A 17,870-nucleotide genomic window follows, 5' to 3' on the forward strand; every position below is an offset into this window, starting at 1 on the left:
CGGTTTCAAAACTAGTGATATATGTTTGATCAAATGAGGCTAATTGTGTCTAATTGAAATAACTAAGGCGTGAAAACTAACTTATGTTTAACTGATAATTTTTTTTTTTTTTTTTTTTTGAAAGGGGTTTGGAACCCAGCCTAGCTAGGAGGCTTAGCCCCACGCCCGGTTTCATTTATTATATTACTAGTAAAATTTTGCATCGGGGGGGACATAAAACCTGAACAATACATAAGTATACAGAATTACAGATATACTGGTTTCGATCATCAATAGCCTAAGCCTTAAGGGATGTTTCAAGTTTGGTTATAGACTTATAGCCGGGCCCTGTTTGTAAAATTTATGAATAAGTATGTTTCCCACCAAACCCTTTATTGATACTATGACATGGTCACACACTCATATATCTCATCTCCTCTCCTCTCCATCTAGGCACAGAAGACAGCGACGAGAGCAAGGAATCCAACCACCAGGGACGGATATGTGAAGCTGCTTGAGTTGGGGGACGGTGTCGGGGCCATATCAGGCATTGGGGGCATACCGGGCATTGGGGGCATGTCGAGCTTCGGCGCCATCTGTGTCACGACTTTTGGTATTGGCCTCATGCCTTTTGTGACTTTCATGTTTTTATGTATTGGCCGCATGCCTTTTGTGACTTTCAACCCTTTCAAGGCTTTTATTTCATGTACTGGCCTCACTCCTTGCATGTTTCGAGGTACGGGCCGCTGGCCTTCTCCAACAGCTGCACAAACCATGATCAGGATCGCGAAACACGCCGCAAGTAACACCGCCGATGTGATCTGAGAAGCCATGTCTAGTGTTGATGATGCCTTTGACAACACAAAGATAATTTCTCTCTATACTTGTAGCTAGCTACATGATCTGTATGGTTGGCTCATGTTATATATAATATGGTGCATACCCTAATCGGTCGGTCCAAGAAGTTCCTTATTCGTTATCAGCAAAATGTGGACAATGCTAGTTACAATATCATGGCAAACAAGGACTTTTTATTCCCATTTCCCCTCAGCATGATCGAAGTTTCAGTTGTAAAACTTGTAATTAGTGTTTGTACTCTCTCCGGCCGGCCGGCCGACGCCCGGTGCGCCAATCAAATTATCGGGTGCCCTTACAAGTCGGGAACAGGCCCAATTCAAAGACCTGTATATTTCTGGGCCTCAAAGGCAATATAGCCCAAAAAAAATGCAAGGCCCAATTGATCCTTCCAGCTCTCCCTGGAGTTTTGGACAGAGTGGGAGGTAGTTGATAGACGTTCTGCTTGATAACGCCAACAAGCAAATTCCAGAAACCCCGCCGCTGCAACAAACCTTCATCGCCGTTAATCCGTACATTACCGTTTCGTTGCCGGAACCCTATGCTCTTCTAATGGGCTCCACTTCCGCCATCTCTCTCTGCTCTCATCCCAAGGTACTCTGTCTCTCTCTCTCTCTCTCTAACCGTTTTTGCTTCAAGAATTGGAATTTGAATCCTGCTATTCGGTTTCTCAGTTTCAATTGAGGCGGAGATTCGACTCCGACGGCTCCAAGAGTGACCTGTTTGGCCTTCCGGCGCGCGGCGTTTTTGTACCGCTGGTCGTTCCGCTGAGGAGGAGATGCTCGGTGGTGAAAGCTGACGGCGGCGGTTCGAGAAGGCCGGCGAGCTCCCGGAGAGTTTATAGGGAGTCTCAGAGCGCCAGCTCTGTTGCTGCTCCGGTCAAGCAGCTCGCTTCTTTCGCAGTTCCGGCGGCTTCCTTCTTCGCTGTGACTTTCGGTACTGGTTTTTGCTCTCAAATTCGGAAATGTTTGTTCTTTAATAACTGCGAGATGGAAGTTACATTTGTTAGGTTTGAAGATTGAGCATGAGTAGCAGTTGTGCTGTATATGTAGCAATTTTGTTGTGAGTGTATAAGAAATTTGGCATTGTCTGTTTAGATTGGTAAGCACTAATTTGTGTTTTCAGCTGACAGTTTTGTGGAAGCTGGTGGAGAAGCTTCTTGTTCCGAAGAAGGGGAGGATGACTTCGTCTGTACAGAGCAAAGCGCCTGAACAAGGAATGAAGTGGGCATTTTCGGCTGGCACGAATTTGTTGTCAGGTCTTGGTGCAAAGATTGAGAGAGAGTCCAAGCTGAAGCTCAATGATTTCGCCAAGGAACTTAGGTCATTCAGTAGTGTGGATTTGTCAGGTAGATATGCTTCACTATCATGCTTATCTACATTTTCAGGCTTTTAAGAAAATACTGGCTGAATGTTGGTGTTCTACGGTGCTATGCCTCTTAGGTGATAAGATGGGATGCATAAGATTACTTATTCATATGAATTTCTTATTGATACCAACTTTATTGACGTTTCTCATATGTTTTTATTATGCAATTTCTTTCTCGTTCCTCATTCTTTTTTAATATTGTCACCCTGATTGTAATCTCTTTTTTTTTTTTTTTCCCTTTCTTTCTTTTTCTTGGATGGCCAGCTCGAATACAAATTTAATGTTTCATCTCCCAAAACAACTATAAATACTAATTGGTATTTTGGCGACACTTTATTCTGACCCTTAATTATTTTGTCTGGCAGGGCGTAACTTTGGAGATGAAGGATTATTTTTCCTTTCTGAGAGTCTGGGTTACAATCAGGTTTTAGTTTTTTTACTCAACTAGTTCTGCTCTGTAGTCCTATTGTATATAATTTTGTTGATCTCATTGATTTGTGAATTAGTGTACGTTTGGACTGTAACAGATGCAATGCATGCAGTCCAATTCCCTTTATGATTTTGTAGTATATTTACGGTTTGTGCTTATATTATATGTCAGACTGCTGAAGAAGTAAGTTTTGCTGCAAACGGAATAACTGCTACCGGAATAAAAGCCTTTGATGGTGTTCTTCAATCTAACATCATGTTGAAGACTCTTAATCTCTCTGGGAATGCTATTGGAGATGATGGAGTAAAGGTCTGTCCAAACTCCTCCCTGGATAGAGTTTTTATTGCTTGATATTATCAACTCAGAGCTAAATGTTTTGTGATCTTCTCTTGTTCACAGTGCCTCTGTGATATATTGGCGAACAATAATGGCATTCAAAAGCTGCAGCTAAACAGTACTGACGTAGGGGATGAGGTTAGCTTACGTCTTGCATGAAAATTAGTGCCCTGATGACAAAATTCATGAGTTTTCAGCTGTAAGAGGAGAGACTTTCCATCAAAATATGCTTAACTTGTTGCTTGCTTTATTGTTCAGGGTGCAAAGGCTATTGCAGAATTGTTGAAGGCAAATTCAAGCTTGCGTGTTCTTGAGCTTAACAACAATATGATTGACTACTCTGTAAGGAATTGCGTCTAGAGATTGTAGCCTTAAATGAAATTAACCACAGTTGAGTAACTGATTCTAGTTATGATTTTTTTATTTGGAAATGGAGGTAGGGATTTACAAGTCTTGCTGGGGCCCTTCTTGAGAACAATACAATACGGAACTTGCATTTAAAGTTGGTGAATTCTCCTCCTTTTTGTCTTACTCATATTTATCTGGTTTATATTCACCAGTTGTTGTGTTATTTCTGGCTATGCCTTTATTTAACATTCTAAGCTAAGAATTTTATACTAGCAGCACTTAACTTTTGTTCTTTCTGAAATTTTCCGAATGTTCTATCTATGTTAAAGTGGCAACTATGGTGGAGCCTTGGGCGCCAATGCTTTAGCTAAAGGACTTGAGGGGAACAAGTCTTTAAGGGTACCTGTCTCATTCACTTCCACTCTGCTTGTTTCACGTTGGACAAATCACTCTATTAATTGGCCAGTTACTTTGGCAATGATATTTTATGCTGTACCTGTAAATATGTTGGTGCTTTTAATAAATGAAATTGCAACAGAAACAGAATGTTTCCCATTGTAAGATGTTTCAGATTAATAGCTATGGTATACATGCAGGAACTTCATTTACACGGAAATTCTATTGGAGATGAAGGAGTCAATGCTTTGATGTCAGGTTTAGCCTTACATAAAGGTCTGCACTTTGCCTGTCAATTGCCACTTTCGGTTAACAAACTTTCTCTGCAATTTATCTGATATGAGAATTTTCTTAGGTAAACTGACTCTTTTAGACATTGGCAACAACTCAATTAGTGCAAAAGGTGCTTTTCATGTTGGTGGATATATCAAAAAGACAAAGAGCTTGCTATGGTTGAACCTTTACATGAATGACATAGGGGATGAGGTAGAATTTTCAAGTTGTTAACTACTTTTGTTATGTAGTTATATTAGCTCATATAGTCATATATTATTGTGTTCACTGTTCATTGTTAGTCAGTGGATATGGAGTATTTAGAATTTGGAATAGATTATATGAGGGATCAACACAACCATTTACGTGTGTTTCTTCATTATAGGTTATTGTCTTGTATTAAACTTCTGCTCCTGCTATAACTGTTTAAATTTTGCTGGCCTATGACAACCTTAAATGGAATAGAGACAATTGATAGCCTAAATTGTAATATCTGCACTTTCTATCTTAGGTCATTGTGAGATGAGACACACCATGTAATTGAAATGCCTCAATCCTGAAACCCCAGAGTTTTATAACATAAAAAATTTCTATTCTTCACTGGTGTGAATTTGGTTAATTTGTAGGGAGCTGGACACATTGCAGATGCTTTGAAGCAAAACCGGACAATAACAACCATAGACTTGGTGAGAAAAGCGTGCTTGTGCATTACCTTATGCAGCTGCTTTAAATTATTTATTTTTCAAAGAGTTCCTTAATATACTATTTATGAAAGTTTGGGGGTCATTCTTACAGGGGGGAAATAACATCCATGCCGAGGGAGTGACTGCATTAGCTGAAGCGTTGAAAGATAATTCTGTTATTACATTTGTAAGTCTTTCTTCGTTTTACCTGTTCTTTTCATTTTTATATATGAATCTAACTACATACAATTCTCTCCCATCTCTGTTACTCTCTCAGTTGGAAGTTGGTTATAATCCCATTGGACCAGATGGAGTGAAGGCTTTATCTGAAGTTCTCAAGTTTAATGGAAACATAGAAACCCTTAAGCTCGGCTGGTGCCAGGTAATTTTTAGTTTTGAACACATGCTTATCTGTTTTTGGATCTGGGTTTTTCGGTATATATTTGAAACTTGAAAGGATCTTATAACAATGTATTATGAAATCTACTGCAGATAGGAGCAAAGGGTGCCGAGTTCATTGCAGATATGTTGAAATATAATACTACTATACGTGTTCTGGACTTACGGGCAAATGGACTACGCAATGAAGTTAGTTTTCTGTAGATAATAACTGTCTTTATATTTAAGCTATTTGATTAGTCATATCTTCTGTACTTTTTTTTAAACTTGAAATGTACAGGGTGCATCCTGCCTGGCTCGCAGTTTAAAAGTGGTTAATGAAGCTTTAACTTCATTAGATTTAGGGTTCAATGAAATTAGGGTATGCATCGACTCTGTACTCTGATTTCTTTTTCACATGTTAGTTGTATCTTGCCCCATTTGATAATGGTATTGTATTCAGGATGACGGGGCGTTTGCAATTTCTCAAGCCCTAAAGGCTAATGAAGATGTGACAGTCTCATCTCTGAACCTTTCAAGTAACTTCCTCACCAAATTTGGGCAGGTACATCCTCTTCTAGGACGTTTTACGGGTATACATTTTTGGTTTCTATCTAATTTTGCTTGTGTCTTGATGAACGTTTTGCATCATGCAGAGTGCTTTGACAGATGCAAGAGACCATGTGTATGAGATGAGTGAAAAGGAAATCAACATATTTTTCTAGAAGGCTTTACTTATTAGACTAGAAATGTGGATCGTAAGCTCGATACAATACCGTTCTTTTGGTTCATTCTTTTCCCAGGAAGCCATCTTTAAGAACTCCAAACTTTTTGAGTTCTTATCGAGTTCCGCAAGTGAGGAACATTTGGAAATTTTGACATCCAGAGATCATAGTTAGTGTCGCCAGTAATAGGTATCATTCCGAGGAGTTTTCTATTTTCTGTATGATGGTGGTGGGGGTGGACTTTCACTAGAATTCAAATAAGTTTACAATCTCAGAGGAAGTTTTGTAAGGATTTAGTGTCACATTCTTATGAAGTTTACGAACATTATGCGAGAATGTGGATACCATTTTTAGCACTATATACATGCCTTTGGTTTCTAATACAAATTATAGTTTCACATCAGTTTCGGTGTATCTACTACTAGAGAAAATCCATGCAGATATTATCTAAAGATTTGGAGTGAAGTGCTTGATTCGTGGCTTTTCTTTAGAAACAACATGGCTGGCCGCAGCGTATATTATATTATGGGTAGCCATTGACTCACTCTAATGTATGTATATGTGTCTCGCACTAATCAATTTCTGGTGAGGTTGCGTTGCCTTGCTGGTGCTGGTTTGGCTCCTCTTGGTAATGCAAGTAGTGTAGGCAGTATAGACAAATATCGTTTCAATTTTCGTGCTCTAGGATTGAGCCATGGGTCACATGACTCGCACTTCTTCTTGTACCAGGATTTAGACACCTTGAAATTGCTACTGAAAATTGCAGAGCAAGCTTATTAGTTGCACCAATTGTTATAGACAGCTACCCTGCATAGACAGGACTTATTCCGTGCGGTTATAGACTCACAGTCTTGGAGGTTTGGAATTACTACCGAACCATGTTAATGTATCGATACATTAATGAATCTCAATCTTACTCTGTGCGGTTATAGATTTGAATTTTGGAGGTTTTAGAATCACTGCCGATGTAGTGATACATTAATGAAGCATAGATGAATCGAGGTGTCGTCTATTTAGGATTGATGAAGTCAGAGGCTTCCAGCTCAAGATAATGCTAGCTCGTGCCTACTTCACCTTTAACGAGGACAGAAAAATACGAGGATGACGTTTCTCACTCATCCATTCCTCTTATATATGGGCATATCTCCCTCCAACTGTAGTAGAGCTGGCCTCTGCTACATTCTCAGTATTCATTTCACTTCACAGCTTCTCTCTCAACCTCAACCAATTCACTAAGACCCGTAATAGCTGTCGTAACCAAATTGACCTTGTATTTACATATTCGACTCTGCTTGCTGCTCACTCTCCAAGACCAATATGTCGTCATCAAATTCAGAAAGCAACAAATACATAGGTCTTCATTAGTCCTTTGTCCCATGTTGGTGCTCATGGTTATGGCATGGCCGTTACCCCACAATGCAGCTCGGAAATTTATACCCGCTGTGAGCAATTACTGCATTCATGATGGGGCAATATAGTAACTCTACTAATGTAAAACAGCTATATAAACCAGAGAGAAGTACTCATTGTGGTTCAAGGCTTCAAGCTTCCCACAACCCCTGTTGCAGACACACACTTTTTGAGTTTTGACCAGCAGAGAGTAGTAGTGCTGCCACTACTAAATGGCGTCACGTTTTCTTCTTGTCGCCGCGGTTTTGGTCTTCTGCATAGCACAGGTTTCAGCTGATGCCAAGGTGGAAGACCATGAAACCAAGGTTCAATCACCACTACATTCTTTCTTCTTTTGGTTTTGCTCCGTTTCGAAGTTTTGAGTTAGCTTACCAACTATTTGTTAATTTTTCAGGCGGTGGTGAAAGGACCTAACAGAAGACTGTTACCATATCTGAGTACGTTCCTTTTGAACTTTTTATTATAGTCTTATAGAGAGAGCAAAATCACGCCAAGGTGTTGGATGAAATGACCCTAGTTGTATGTTTGATTTTTTTTTTTTTGTTGCAGACTGTGAAGGGCTATGTAAGGCTCGTTGCAGCTTGCACTCGAGGCCAAATAGGTGCAACAGGGCATGTGGAACTTGCTGTGTAAGGTGCAAGTGTGTTCCTCCGGGCACCGCGGGCAATAGAGAGGTCTGTGGATCATGCTATACTGATATGACCACTCATGGCAACCGCCTCAAGTGCCCTTAAAACCACTGGCTCTCCGTGTTTCAAAATATCCGGGAAAGAGAGGAGAAATCAACATGGGAATCACTCACAAAGTAATTTAAACTTTTAAGTTGAATGTTGTTGTTTTGTATTCTTGTTTCGCTTCTCATATGTGGATTTTTAGTTTCCTCAAAATACCGTGCTATTCGGGTTAATGAACTCCTTGTTAATTAGATTTTGCAAGTTGTTTGTTGTATATGTGGTATCGACCATCTCAACGACTTGAAGTTGAGGTGAACAATAAGCCACAAACATAAGACAATTAAGCTAACTTCACCAGCATAAAAATGAAAACAGAGGGTTCTGCAAGCCTAATCCAACTGAAGTGAACTTGATCACAGGGCAAATGATTTTATTATACTTGATCACAGTGTCATCGTCTTTATGTATATAAATGACACATTTATATGAAATGCACTGAAAGTGTTTCCCACAGACTCATTTTTAAGTCGAGCGAATAACCTCTCATGCATTCCAAACCCAAATTTTTCCAGTTCCACTGACTGCCATTTAACATAGTTCTTCTTTCAAATCCCAAACAACAAGAAACGCCCAAGCCATGGCCATACTTGTACAGCCGGACTCTTCCTCGGTAAACACCTAAGCAATCAGTCCTCAAAGTTCAATTAAATGAAAGTGATGGTGATGATCAACTGATCACCATTAGTACTGGTACTGTTCTTGTTGTTGATCTTGAACGGATCCAACCAAGCAAACAACCTTCAGTAGACCAATATAGCATCCCGTTGCTAACAAAAAGCTGGAATAACGACTGATGCCCTCATATGGAAGGCCTCGTGGATATGATACAACCGACCCAATTCTGTGATCAACCAAGCCCAAGTGTATATCGAGGCCCAGAATAGCTCTTTTGGCTGTGAAAGCCCATACTAGGTCCAATTATGTAAAACGATGTCGTCTACGCTCACTATATAGCTGGAGTTCAGCCACATTGTAAAAAACCAATCTGAGAATTGAATTGAATTTTCCTTTTGCTTTTCTATTTCCTTTGTTTTCCATTTCTCTTAGGGTTAGGACCCTAACAACTGGTATCCGAGCTTCAAATCATAGGGCCGAGGAGAGTTGGAGATCCACCACAATATTCATCAACACCACCGCGTCCACCTGACCTAAGTAATTTGAGGATGAAGCTCCAAATCGAGATAGACGAGACAACGGCGGGATTTCGTGAACTTCATAAATCGATGGCGTCAATGGCAATGGAACAAACTTTATTCCAGTCTGAGATATTAAACGAGTTGAGACAACTGAGATTGGGACCAACAGCTCAGGTGATTGAGCCTTCGGTACTTCAAATCAATTCTCAGTCGACTTCTCCAGTACCGATCATATCTCTGTCAGTGACTCAACCTATCTCTTCGGTGCTGCAATTCGAGACCATGGATTCTTACAGACCGCAACAACAACAGTACATGAGGCCGCCGCCGCCGCCACCACCACCACCACCACCGACCATTTCGGATCCTTACCACTACCAGCAGCAAGGCGCGTGGTACTTGAATCAGTACCAGTACCATTCATTACAGTCCTCGTCGCCTCCGCAACATTGGAGTCGGCCACCTCACGCCAACCACCTACCTCCCCCGCCACTGCCTACTCCTTATTATGCGCACCATTACTACCCTCATTCTCTTCCTCACGGATCTCCTCAGTCTTATCATCCTTTGCAGCTCAATCGGGAATTGGGAGCTCAGAAGTCGGGATCTGGGTTGGCTGAGATGGGCTTGGAGATCAACTCGTTTCGCTCACCGGGTGCTTCTCCGATTTTGACGATGGGCTCCGTTCAAGTGCAAGCTAATGGCTGTTTGAGCACGATGGATGAATCTGAAATTAAAGGCATTGAGATTCCAATAGGTGTGAGCTTGGAGAATGGATTTGATCAACTTAGTCGTGATCCTAGTTAGTAATTTTTAGTATTATACGCGAATAAAACACGTACTTACGTTTTTTTCAAAAATACTTCAGTGTTTCGTATTTTTAAAAGGGACTTGTTAAATTTCCAGTACTTTTGAAGCCAAAAGTATTATACATGTACTATATATGATTTTTACTTTTTTTTCCCGTATTTTACACATATTATTGAACAAAAATGAATATAAATTAATATTTTTAATTAACATTTTTAATTATTTAATTAATTAAAAATATTTTGCCGAACTTTTCAACGAACTATTTGATAAAATGTCCGAATAATACACGTACGTATTTTTCGCGTACTATACACATCCCGTTTTTTACTAACTATGGCCTTGATGTTGAATTACAATCCGAGTATGACAAAGTGTCTGTTGCTGAGTCGGGGAATCTGGAGCAAAAAACTAATGTTGCTGGTGCTGATGAAGTCGATTTACAGGAGAGAGGAAAAAGAACTTGATCGAAATTGAAGATAGTGAAGATGGTGATGAAATTAAGGACGATGAAAGGGAAAATGACATCATGATATTTGGGAACTATGTATGTGACGACCTAGATTTTAAATAGGATATGTTATCGAATTGTTTCTTTGTCCTTCTCTTTTGTGTGTTTTGTTTTCTGACTAGGATTTGGTTTTATTTCAGATTTTTATCTCTTTAGTTGGTTATTTAATTTATTTTGTTTTAGACTTATCTGTTGGGGTATAGAAGCCTAGTCACAATCTAGATGGACAACACGTGCTATGAGTTCCTGTGCCTTTCTTTTTCTCAACGATAAACATCATTCCTACTTCCTCTTCCACCGCTTCTTTTGCCTTGTACCTCAGAGATAGACATCCATTCACTCACCCAAAGGTTAACAAATCTGCACTCTTGCAATAGCTTCAAAGAGATTGCTGTGAACCCACTGACCTCGAATTGAAATCCCTTTGGTTACTTGCAGCTATCGCCAGTAAGTTCAAACTTTTCTACCTTCTAAACAAAAACCCATTCATTCCGTTTCAGCCTTTTTTTGATTTTGGGTATGTTTTTGTCGAAAATTTTGGTTTAGGTGGTTGGAATTGCTGAATATAGAGTGGGTGTTAGCATTTGATTTTGGGTTGCCGCGTGTAGCAGTGGATTGGGGTTTTGTTAGTCGCTGAACTAAGGCTTGAGGTAGGGAAGACAAAACTTTCTTATAGCTTAGTTTCTATTCTGGTGTGTACGTAGTGAGTGTGATTGCTTTGGAATGTTTTCTTTACGAATTGGTATGAGATTATTGTTTTGGGTATTAATTGATTTGTAGGTGGAAATCTCGTTTGATAGGGAATGCTTTCCCTTCGTGCAACTTTGATTTCTTTGTTTTGGCATGAATTAATGATGCCTTGTTTCATATGATCATTACCTCTGTTCTTTTAGTTTGATCTGAAATAGGCTTTGAGCAAAAGTTTTGACAATGATATTTGGAAGCATCTCTCTTTCTCTCCCAATTTTCTCATGTTGATTAGTCACTGATTTGAATGAAGGAACAGTTGTGTTTTTTTTTTTCTTTTCTTTTTTTATCTATATTCTTGGCTTTTGGACGTCCACATGGAACTACCTTTTGTGCTATAATTGCTGGAATTTTTCAAAGTTCACACGAGAACTATATTATGGTGTTGTTCTCCTTTTAACGCTATGCAGCTAAAGATTTATACATATAGCTGCTGCAGATCCAAGAATACCTATCAAAAACTGATTGTTAACAAATGTTTGTTTTTACTAAGGTTGTGAATCAACTCCTTCCTTACTTACAATCTGTTTCATCCAAACAGTAATTTTCCCATTAGAGCTTTGTCTATACTTTATGCTTAATCACCTTCTCTTTTAACTGAAAGTATTGTCTGAAAAAGGGATTTGTTCTTTTCAATTATGTTTACAACAAGTAAGGGATTTTATTCAAAAGATTGTTGTTTTGGACTGATTTCGAATTTGTTTTGTTGGCAAAAGCTGTTAAGTTTCCATTCATGAGAGTATTTGGAAACAAGTTCCATTCTTTGACTATTCTTTCATTTTATCTGAGAGTTCAATTTTAAACCTTATCTTGGCAGAACTCTATTGAATTTGAAAAGAAAAGAGATTTGAAGTTCTTATCGGAACTCTTTTGACTGTTCAGTTTGGTTGGAGAGACAAAAGGTTTCTGGAAAGAATTTTGGATTTGAAATCGTTTTATTTGGTTAGGCTCGGGAAAAGTTAAGTAGGGATTGTGCTTCCCTAGGGTGAAAGACCCAAAACCTGATCAGGATCCGCTTGTACGGGGTGTGCTCGGTGGCCTTAATACGAGCAATGGGCTCTAACTGGAAAAAAGATGGATTTTCAAGGATTTCGTTGGGATTTAAGACGAGTTTTACTTGTCCCAACATATTTGAAGGTTTACCAGGACAGTTTTGGTTTTATATTTACTCTTCTCTTCTGGTTCAGTTGTTTATGGAACTGTTTTAAGCTAGTTTGTGTTTTTGTTATAAAGATGAGCCTTGTTATAACTTATATCAATTGTGTCATTGTTTTCTTTCCAAAGAATTTCAGCAGTAACTTTTAAGGTTTAATTCCATTAGCTTCTCCCTTTCTATGTGCATTCTAAATTAGAATCTTTGCTATACTAATCTTTTGTTGTACCTACTGAGCTTGTGAAGCTCATTCCCTATATTCTTGTTGTGATTTTCAGGAAAGACGTCCATGAGTGGACGTGGTAGTGAGATACCAGAATTGTCTTGAGCAGAAAATGTTGGAGCTTTGTTTTGCTTGTGAAGTGTGTGCTGGACCTTGCTTTTCTTGTTTAAATGATTGCTCCCTGGTGCTGGATGTTCCTCATTCCAGAATTTTGTTTTTTTTTGTGTTTGCAATGTACATATGTTGTAAACGAAGTGTTAACCTGGAGCATTCTTTTGTAGTGGAAAACTTTGTAATCAAGATACTCTTTTGAGCTTGTAAGATGTATTACTTTTCTCCCAGATTTTAGAAAAACTTTCTGAGAAGTGTTCCTTTGGAATTTTGTTAAAAAGTCTTGTTCAGTGAAGGTTTAGAAACATGCTTTTAAGCTAGAGTTGAAAACTTCCAGCTTCCTTTGTTTCTGCTGTGATCACAGATTTGTTCTTACTTCAAAAAAAAAAAAAAAAAAAAAAAAAAAAAAAAAAAAGCCTTACTCTAATTTCATGTTTTAACCTCCACTTTAGTCATGACTCAAGGTTGGGTTGTGACAATGTAGCTGCTAAACAATTCTTGGAAGAGTTGGAACGAGAATCGGGTATTGGTTCTTACTCAGGTGCAGTGAGTTATGGTGACCGTTATCTGAGCTATGGTGATGATTCTCAAAAAGTTGATGGGCAGATTGTGTCAGGCTCAGATAAAGAAGTGAATACTAATGAACAAGGGGGTGCCAAAGGGTTATTTGATTCTGTTGCATTGGCAGCTCTTCTGAAAATAGCAACAACTGCCACTGTATTAGATGGTAACAAATTGGAGAATCAAGTACCACCACTTGTCCCTTATGTTATTCGTCAGATGCATGCTAATTTTGTTAACCCCAATTTTCAGCCAATTACATCAGTGCAAATCAACTATGCCTTACCTAAGTGTTGTAGGTATGGAAAGGATATTGGTAAATGTTCTGTGGTGAATGTTCTTAATGCATTGTGTGTAAGGCTTAAGCATTACATTGAGGGTTCAAAGAAGATTAGCCACCACGTACTGCAACTATGCTTCTCTGGATTTGATAAGAAGGTTCGTGATAAAGATAGTACTCTCTTAACAGATGAACCTTTTATGGAGTACTTTGCAGGGACAATGGCATCTGGTAATAGCTTGAAATTTACCTTTTCACAAATAATGACTTTGATTGAATTATGGAGTTAATGGATATGTTGAGAAAAATAAAATATGGTTTACCAAAATTTCAGTGATTAGTTTTGGAAATGGATGCTTCGATTTCCACCATGATCATGGGCTTATCTCTAGTGGCATTGAATTTAATAGTTTCTTGGTGAGTAAAAATGATGGATGCATTGTTGTTCTTTACTGGAACATGAATGAAGAAGATGATATGGAAGAGATTGAATTGCCTCTTGAAGTTTGTGACTTGTTTAATGGGGATTGGGTTTTCGAACCTGTGACTCATCCTTTGTATAAAGAAGACGAATGCGAGTTCTTGATAGCCCAAGTGACTTGTATGATGAATGGAAGAAGAAACTCTCTGTATCAACATTGGAGATGGCAGCCCTGTTCGCTCAAAAATTGTCTCGGCCACGTGTCACTCGGCCGAGGTCTTCTTGACTTACACGTGTCCTTCTGGCTTGGTGACGTGTGTGCGGGCGTGCCAACTCGCGGCCGAGAGGCCAAGCGAGGTTTTGATCTAAGTTACTAAGTTTGCGCTGATCTGCCTTCTAATCAGTTGATTGTGGGCCGAGGAAGGATCGATCTCGGCCGAGGAAGGATCGATCTCGGCCGCGGGGTTCTATCTGCCTTGGATGCAAGGACTTTACACGAGTCGGCTTTGCTAGCCGGAGTGTTCGTGTTGTGCAACTCGGTGAGTGAATGTGAAAATGCGAGTGACAAATGATAAATCTATGGGATGCAGATTGTAACGCCCCAAGCTGCACCTCACCAGCTTAAGCACGTCACAGTGCCGCGAGTCTCTAAAACATAAACCGAACTCTCCATTTACATCCTAGAGAACCGCTAGGCATTTTGTTTGAAAAACTTTTTGTATAAACACAGCGGAAGCTACAAATATGCTTGAGGTGAAAAACTTGAGTTGCTGAAATCTATTTCACTCGTTCAGAACTTGGATAAAGACTCACACAAGGTTGAATTTCACTTGAAGAGAATTCAACTAAATGATGACACGAGACTAGATAACCACAAGTTCCAGAACACAAAGTTCGAGAAATAGAATTTAGAATAAGGTTCACACGGTAATTTACCGAACTTGTTCTGCACACCCAGTTGAAATTTCATACCAACTACAGCCCAGATGGTGGCCGGAATCGCAGGAACTCGCCGGAGGAGTCTCCGAGCTTCCAATAGTTGTTTCTCCATTCATCGTCGATGCATGGACAATCTGAGGATGCAGGGAGGTAGGCGACGCAGAGACGAAGCTGTTGCCGGTGGTCCGCCGCAGAGAGGTGGCCGGAGAAGTGATTTCCAATCGGACCCAGTCGCGGGTCGCGTCCGTCTCGGTCAGAGAACTCTGGTTCTCTCCCTCTCTCGATCCTTCTGCTGTTCCCACTAATCCAGATTTTTATATATATAGATTGATCCAATTAGCTGTGGATGGCCATGATCAAGCGGTGGTTAATTAACGGCCCAGATCGCATCAGGACAAATACTATTTATTTAAAATGAATTTCCATAATTTCTAAACTTCGGAAATTCATTATAAACACTTCGGGTGTCCAAAAAATTCCCCGAAAATTCTCACGAACTCGTCGTGTCATGTACTTTATTATCCAACTCCTAGATTGAGGATTTCACTTTATGAAAATTTCTGAAATTTCCTCGAGCATCTTGACATTTATCGAGATCGTTGAATAATTTCACATACGATCTCCATTAAGCTCGATACATTTTTTCCCGGGGCTCACATAGATACTCACAAGTCACAGTAAAAACAAAATCAAAATATAAGGTGTTACCCTGATGCCTTGATTCAATGCGGGTGCGGACGAAGAAACGCATGAACCCTATAAACTTGTTTATATAATTTTTCTAATATGATTTGTGAAAAAGTAAAAGCAGGAAAGTAGATGCAAAGAAATTACGTGCAGGAAAAATAATGAGCAAGAGATATAAAGAACGACAAAATAAATTTGCAAGAATGTAAAGTGCAGGAAAGACAAGAACAATACCAGTAAGTAAAATAATTCACGAGAGATATTGTAAATTGATAGAGTGTAGAGATGCGATAGAGAATTTGAGAATGTTGAATTTGTATTGAGCTGTTGTGTTTTTGGTCATGGACCTTTAACAAAGATGTCTACGACCCCTTTTATCGTACAGAATAAAGATAATAAAACTAACGCAATCTCAGCTTTAATTGTTGAGACTGGATTGATTACAAATTGAATTCTAAGAATAAAATTCATTTGATGTGCATAACTGGCAATCAACCATCATGACTCTTCAATGATTATTTTTGTAACTGCCACACTTAGTGTTGTAATGTTTCTGAACGTAGAATTTGGCATTTAGTAGCTTTTATCTGCTCATAATGTCTTGCTATTAGTATCCCTGACCAATTGAAACGAGCATTGGATAGGACTTTCTCAGCCACAAGTAAACCAGAAATCGATTCATGTGAGCCGGACCTCGGTTGAGGTGAAGTGAGCCGGACCTCAGCTGAAGTAGAGCGAGCCAGACCTCGGCTGAGCTGAAGTGAAGTGAGCCGGGCCTCAGCTAAATATTTATTATATCACGGCTCACTATGACCCATACCTGCTTCATGTGGGACCTGGCTTAACGTCACATAGGCCTTGCCAAATTTAGGTTCAAACAAGCCCAGAGATTGTAATCTTCCAAAGTTCAATGCAAGATTGTTGCTAGAGAAACTTAGAAACAAGAGGCTTGTGTTTGTGAGGGTCTCATTGAATAGAAACCAGCGGGAATCAATAATATGTTTCGCTCAGTCTGTAATTTCTCCTGGGAGAGAGAGCTTGGTGACGAATGGATCTCTCTCTGTTTTCAGAATTGAGAATTATAATACTACAGTAAAGTTTAAGTGGGAGACAAAAGGGTCTGGGAATTTGCTTATGTTGGCTCATCCTCTACATGTGAAGCTTCTTATGAATGATATTGAAGTGGTGCACAAAGGAATTAAGCCATTTTCTTTGAAAGACTTGGGCATTTTATTGGATGATGGTAATGGAATTTTTTATTTGGTTTTTGTGAAAACTGATAAATCAACTCCACACATGGAATTGGTGTTTGAGAAGGAAAATGGCTATATGGTTCTTGGCTATGATATTACTGCCGAGAAGGCTAATGTGAATATTGTTAGGGTGCATGTGAAGAAGGCCTTTGATGAAAAATGGGTGGCAGAAATTACAACTAAAATTGTCATGGTTATGACAAATGCAGGGCTTTACATCACTACCCATACCAAAGTTATCGTTGGAGTTTGTAAGACTATGCAACTTTCTAAATATGAGATCAGAAACTCAGGTGATTTATTTGCTGATGAACTTGCTAGACATTTTCCTCGTATTAAGTCTGCATCAAATCCTTTGAGGTATTGTTCTTCTTCAGCTATCTCAATTGTTGCTACTCTTCTTTATGTGGCATTACATAAGTGTGTTACTGCTCCTGGTGTGATGACTATAGAAAAAGCACAACATGATGAATTTGGTGAGAGAGCTAAGAAGAAGCAACTTGACATTGTTTTGAGATTAGATGAGAAGAAGCTATATTTAATAATATCGCTGCAAATATGAAATTTCTATGGTGGGTGGAGAATTTACAAGCGATATACTTTGCTTGCAATTCTTGCTGGAGTTGATAAGAAAAATGTTGCGGACTTGGACATGGGAGAATTGTGAGCCCCGGAAAAATGTGTTGAGCTTAACGAAGATCGTGCGATAAATTATTCAATGATCTCGATAATCATCCAAGTGCTTGAGAATATTTTCGACAATTTTCATAAGGTGAAATCCTCGATTTAGGAGTTGGATAATAAAGTATACGTCACGACGAGTTCGTGGGAATTTTCAGAGAATTTTCCAGATACCCGAGCTAATTTTTAAGCATTTCGGAAATTTTGGGATTAAGGAAATTGCTTAAAGAAAATAAATTAATTTGGAGCGATCAGGGCCATTCAAATCCCCACCGCTTAATCTCAGCCCTCGGATTAAATTGAGTTTTGGGTATAAATATTCCTCCGCACAGTTCAACGATCAAGATCGTTCCAGAAGCATCGAGCTCTCTCGACCCGAGAGAGAGAGAGAGAACCGGTGACCCGTATGGAAGACTCGGCCGGAACTTTCGCTTCCAGCCAT

General features: G+C 39.3%; 2 protein-coding genes and 1 long non-coding RNA gene across 4 annotated transcripts; all 3 read left to right on the forward strand.

The window, feature by feature from the left end:
* Nucleotides 1-1,259: 1,259 nt before the first annotated feature.
* On the forward strand, nt 1,260-6,174 carry LOC133710649 (uncharacterized). 2 transcript variants are annotated; one of them, XM_062136786.1, is made up of 18 exons: nt 1,260-1,428; nt 1,509-1,770; nt 1,967-2,182; nt 2,568-2,626; nt 2,804-2,941; nt 3,032-3,106; nt 3,227-3,310; nt 3,409-3,470; nt 3,646-3,715; nt 3,913-3,988; nt 4,068-4,198; nt 4,612-4,671; nt 4,781-4,855; nt 4,946-5,050; nt 5,161-5,256; nt 5,348-5,428; nt 5,510-5,611; nt 5,703-6,174. In XM_062136786.1, exons 1-18 carry the CDS (start codon nt 1,387-1,389, stop codon nt 5,769-5,771), a joined length of 1,803 nt encoding a protein of 600 aa, XP_061992770.1. In that variant the 5' UTR covers nt 1,260-1,386; the 3' UTR covers nt 5,772-6,174. The 2 variants fall into 2 exon arrangements, with proteins under 2 accessions (XP_061992770.1, XP_061992771.1); XM_062136787.1 differs by lacking the exon at nt 1,260-1,428 and having other exon boundaries at nt 1,630-1,770; nt 1,960-2,182.
* An 807-nt stretch (nt 6,175-6,981) lies between these two features.
* On the forward strand, nt 6,982-8,083 carry LOC133707969 (snakin-2-like). The gene is made up of 3 exons (XM_062133425.1): nt 6,982-7,486; nt 7,576-7,618; nt 7,731-8,083. Exons 1-3 carry the CDS (start codon nt 7,394-7,396, stop codon nt 7,913-7,915), a joined length of 321 nt encoding a protein of 106 aa, XP_061989409.1. The 5' UTR covers nt 6,982-7,393; the 3' UTR covers nt 7,916-8,083.
* A 2,331-nt stretch (nt 8,084-10,414) lies between these two features.
* Nucleotides 10,415-12,860, forward strand: LOC133710447 (uncharacterized). The gene is made up of 3 exons (XR_009846685.1): nt 10,415-10,819; nt 10,919-11,022; nt 12,551-12,860. It is a non-coding gene; the product is annotated as an uncharacterized LOC133710447 (long non-coding RNA).
* The last annotated feature ends 5,010 nt before the right edge of the window (nt 12,861-17,870 follow it).

Source organism: Rosa rugosa, chromosome 5 (genome assembly GCF_958449725.1).
Source record: "Rosa rugosa chromosome 5, drRosRugo1.1, whole genome shotgun sequence".
NCBI classification, from domain to species: Eukaryota; Viridiplantae; Streptophyta; class Magnoliopsida; order Rosales; family Rosaceae; genus Rosa; species Rosa rugosa.

Coding starts and splice junctions, on each gene's coding strand:
- LOC133710649 (XM_062136786.1), top strand. CDS start 1,387: ATGGGCTCCACTTCCGCCATCTCTCTCTGCTCTCATCCCAAG. Junction 1,429..1,508: donor CTCTCTGCTCTCATCCCAAG/GTACTCTGTCTC, acceptor TCGGTTTCTCAG/TTTCAATTGAGGCGGAGATT. Junction 5,257..5,347: donor CAAATGGACTACGCAATGAA/GTTAGTTTTCTG, acceptor TGAAATGTACAG/GGTGCATCCTGCCTGGCTCG.
- LOC133707969 (XM_062133425.1), top strand. CDS start 7,394: ATGGCGTCACGTTTTCTTCTTGTCGCCGCGGTTTTGGTCTTCTGCATA. Junction 7,487..7,575: donor TGGAAGACCATGAAACCAAG/GTTCAATCACCA, acceptor TTAATTTTTCAG/GCGGTGGTGAAAGGACCTAA. Junction 7,619..7,730: donor AAGACTGTTACCATATCTGA/GTACGTTCCTTT, acceptor TTTTTGTTGCAG/ACTGTGAAGGGCTATGTAAG.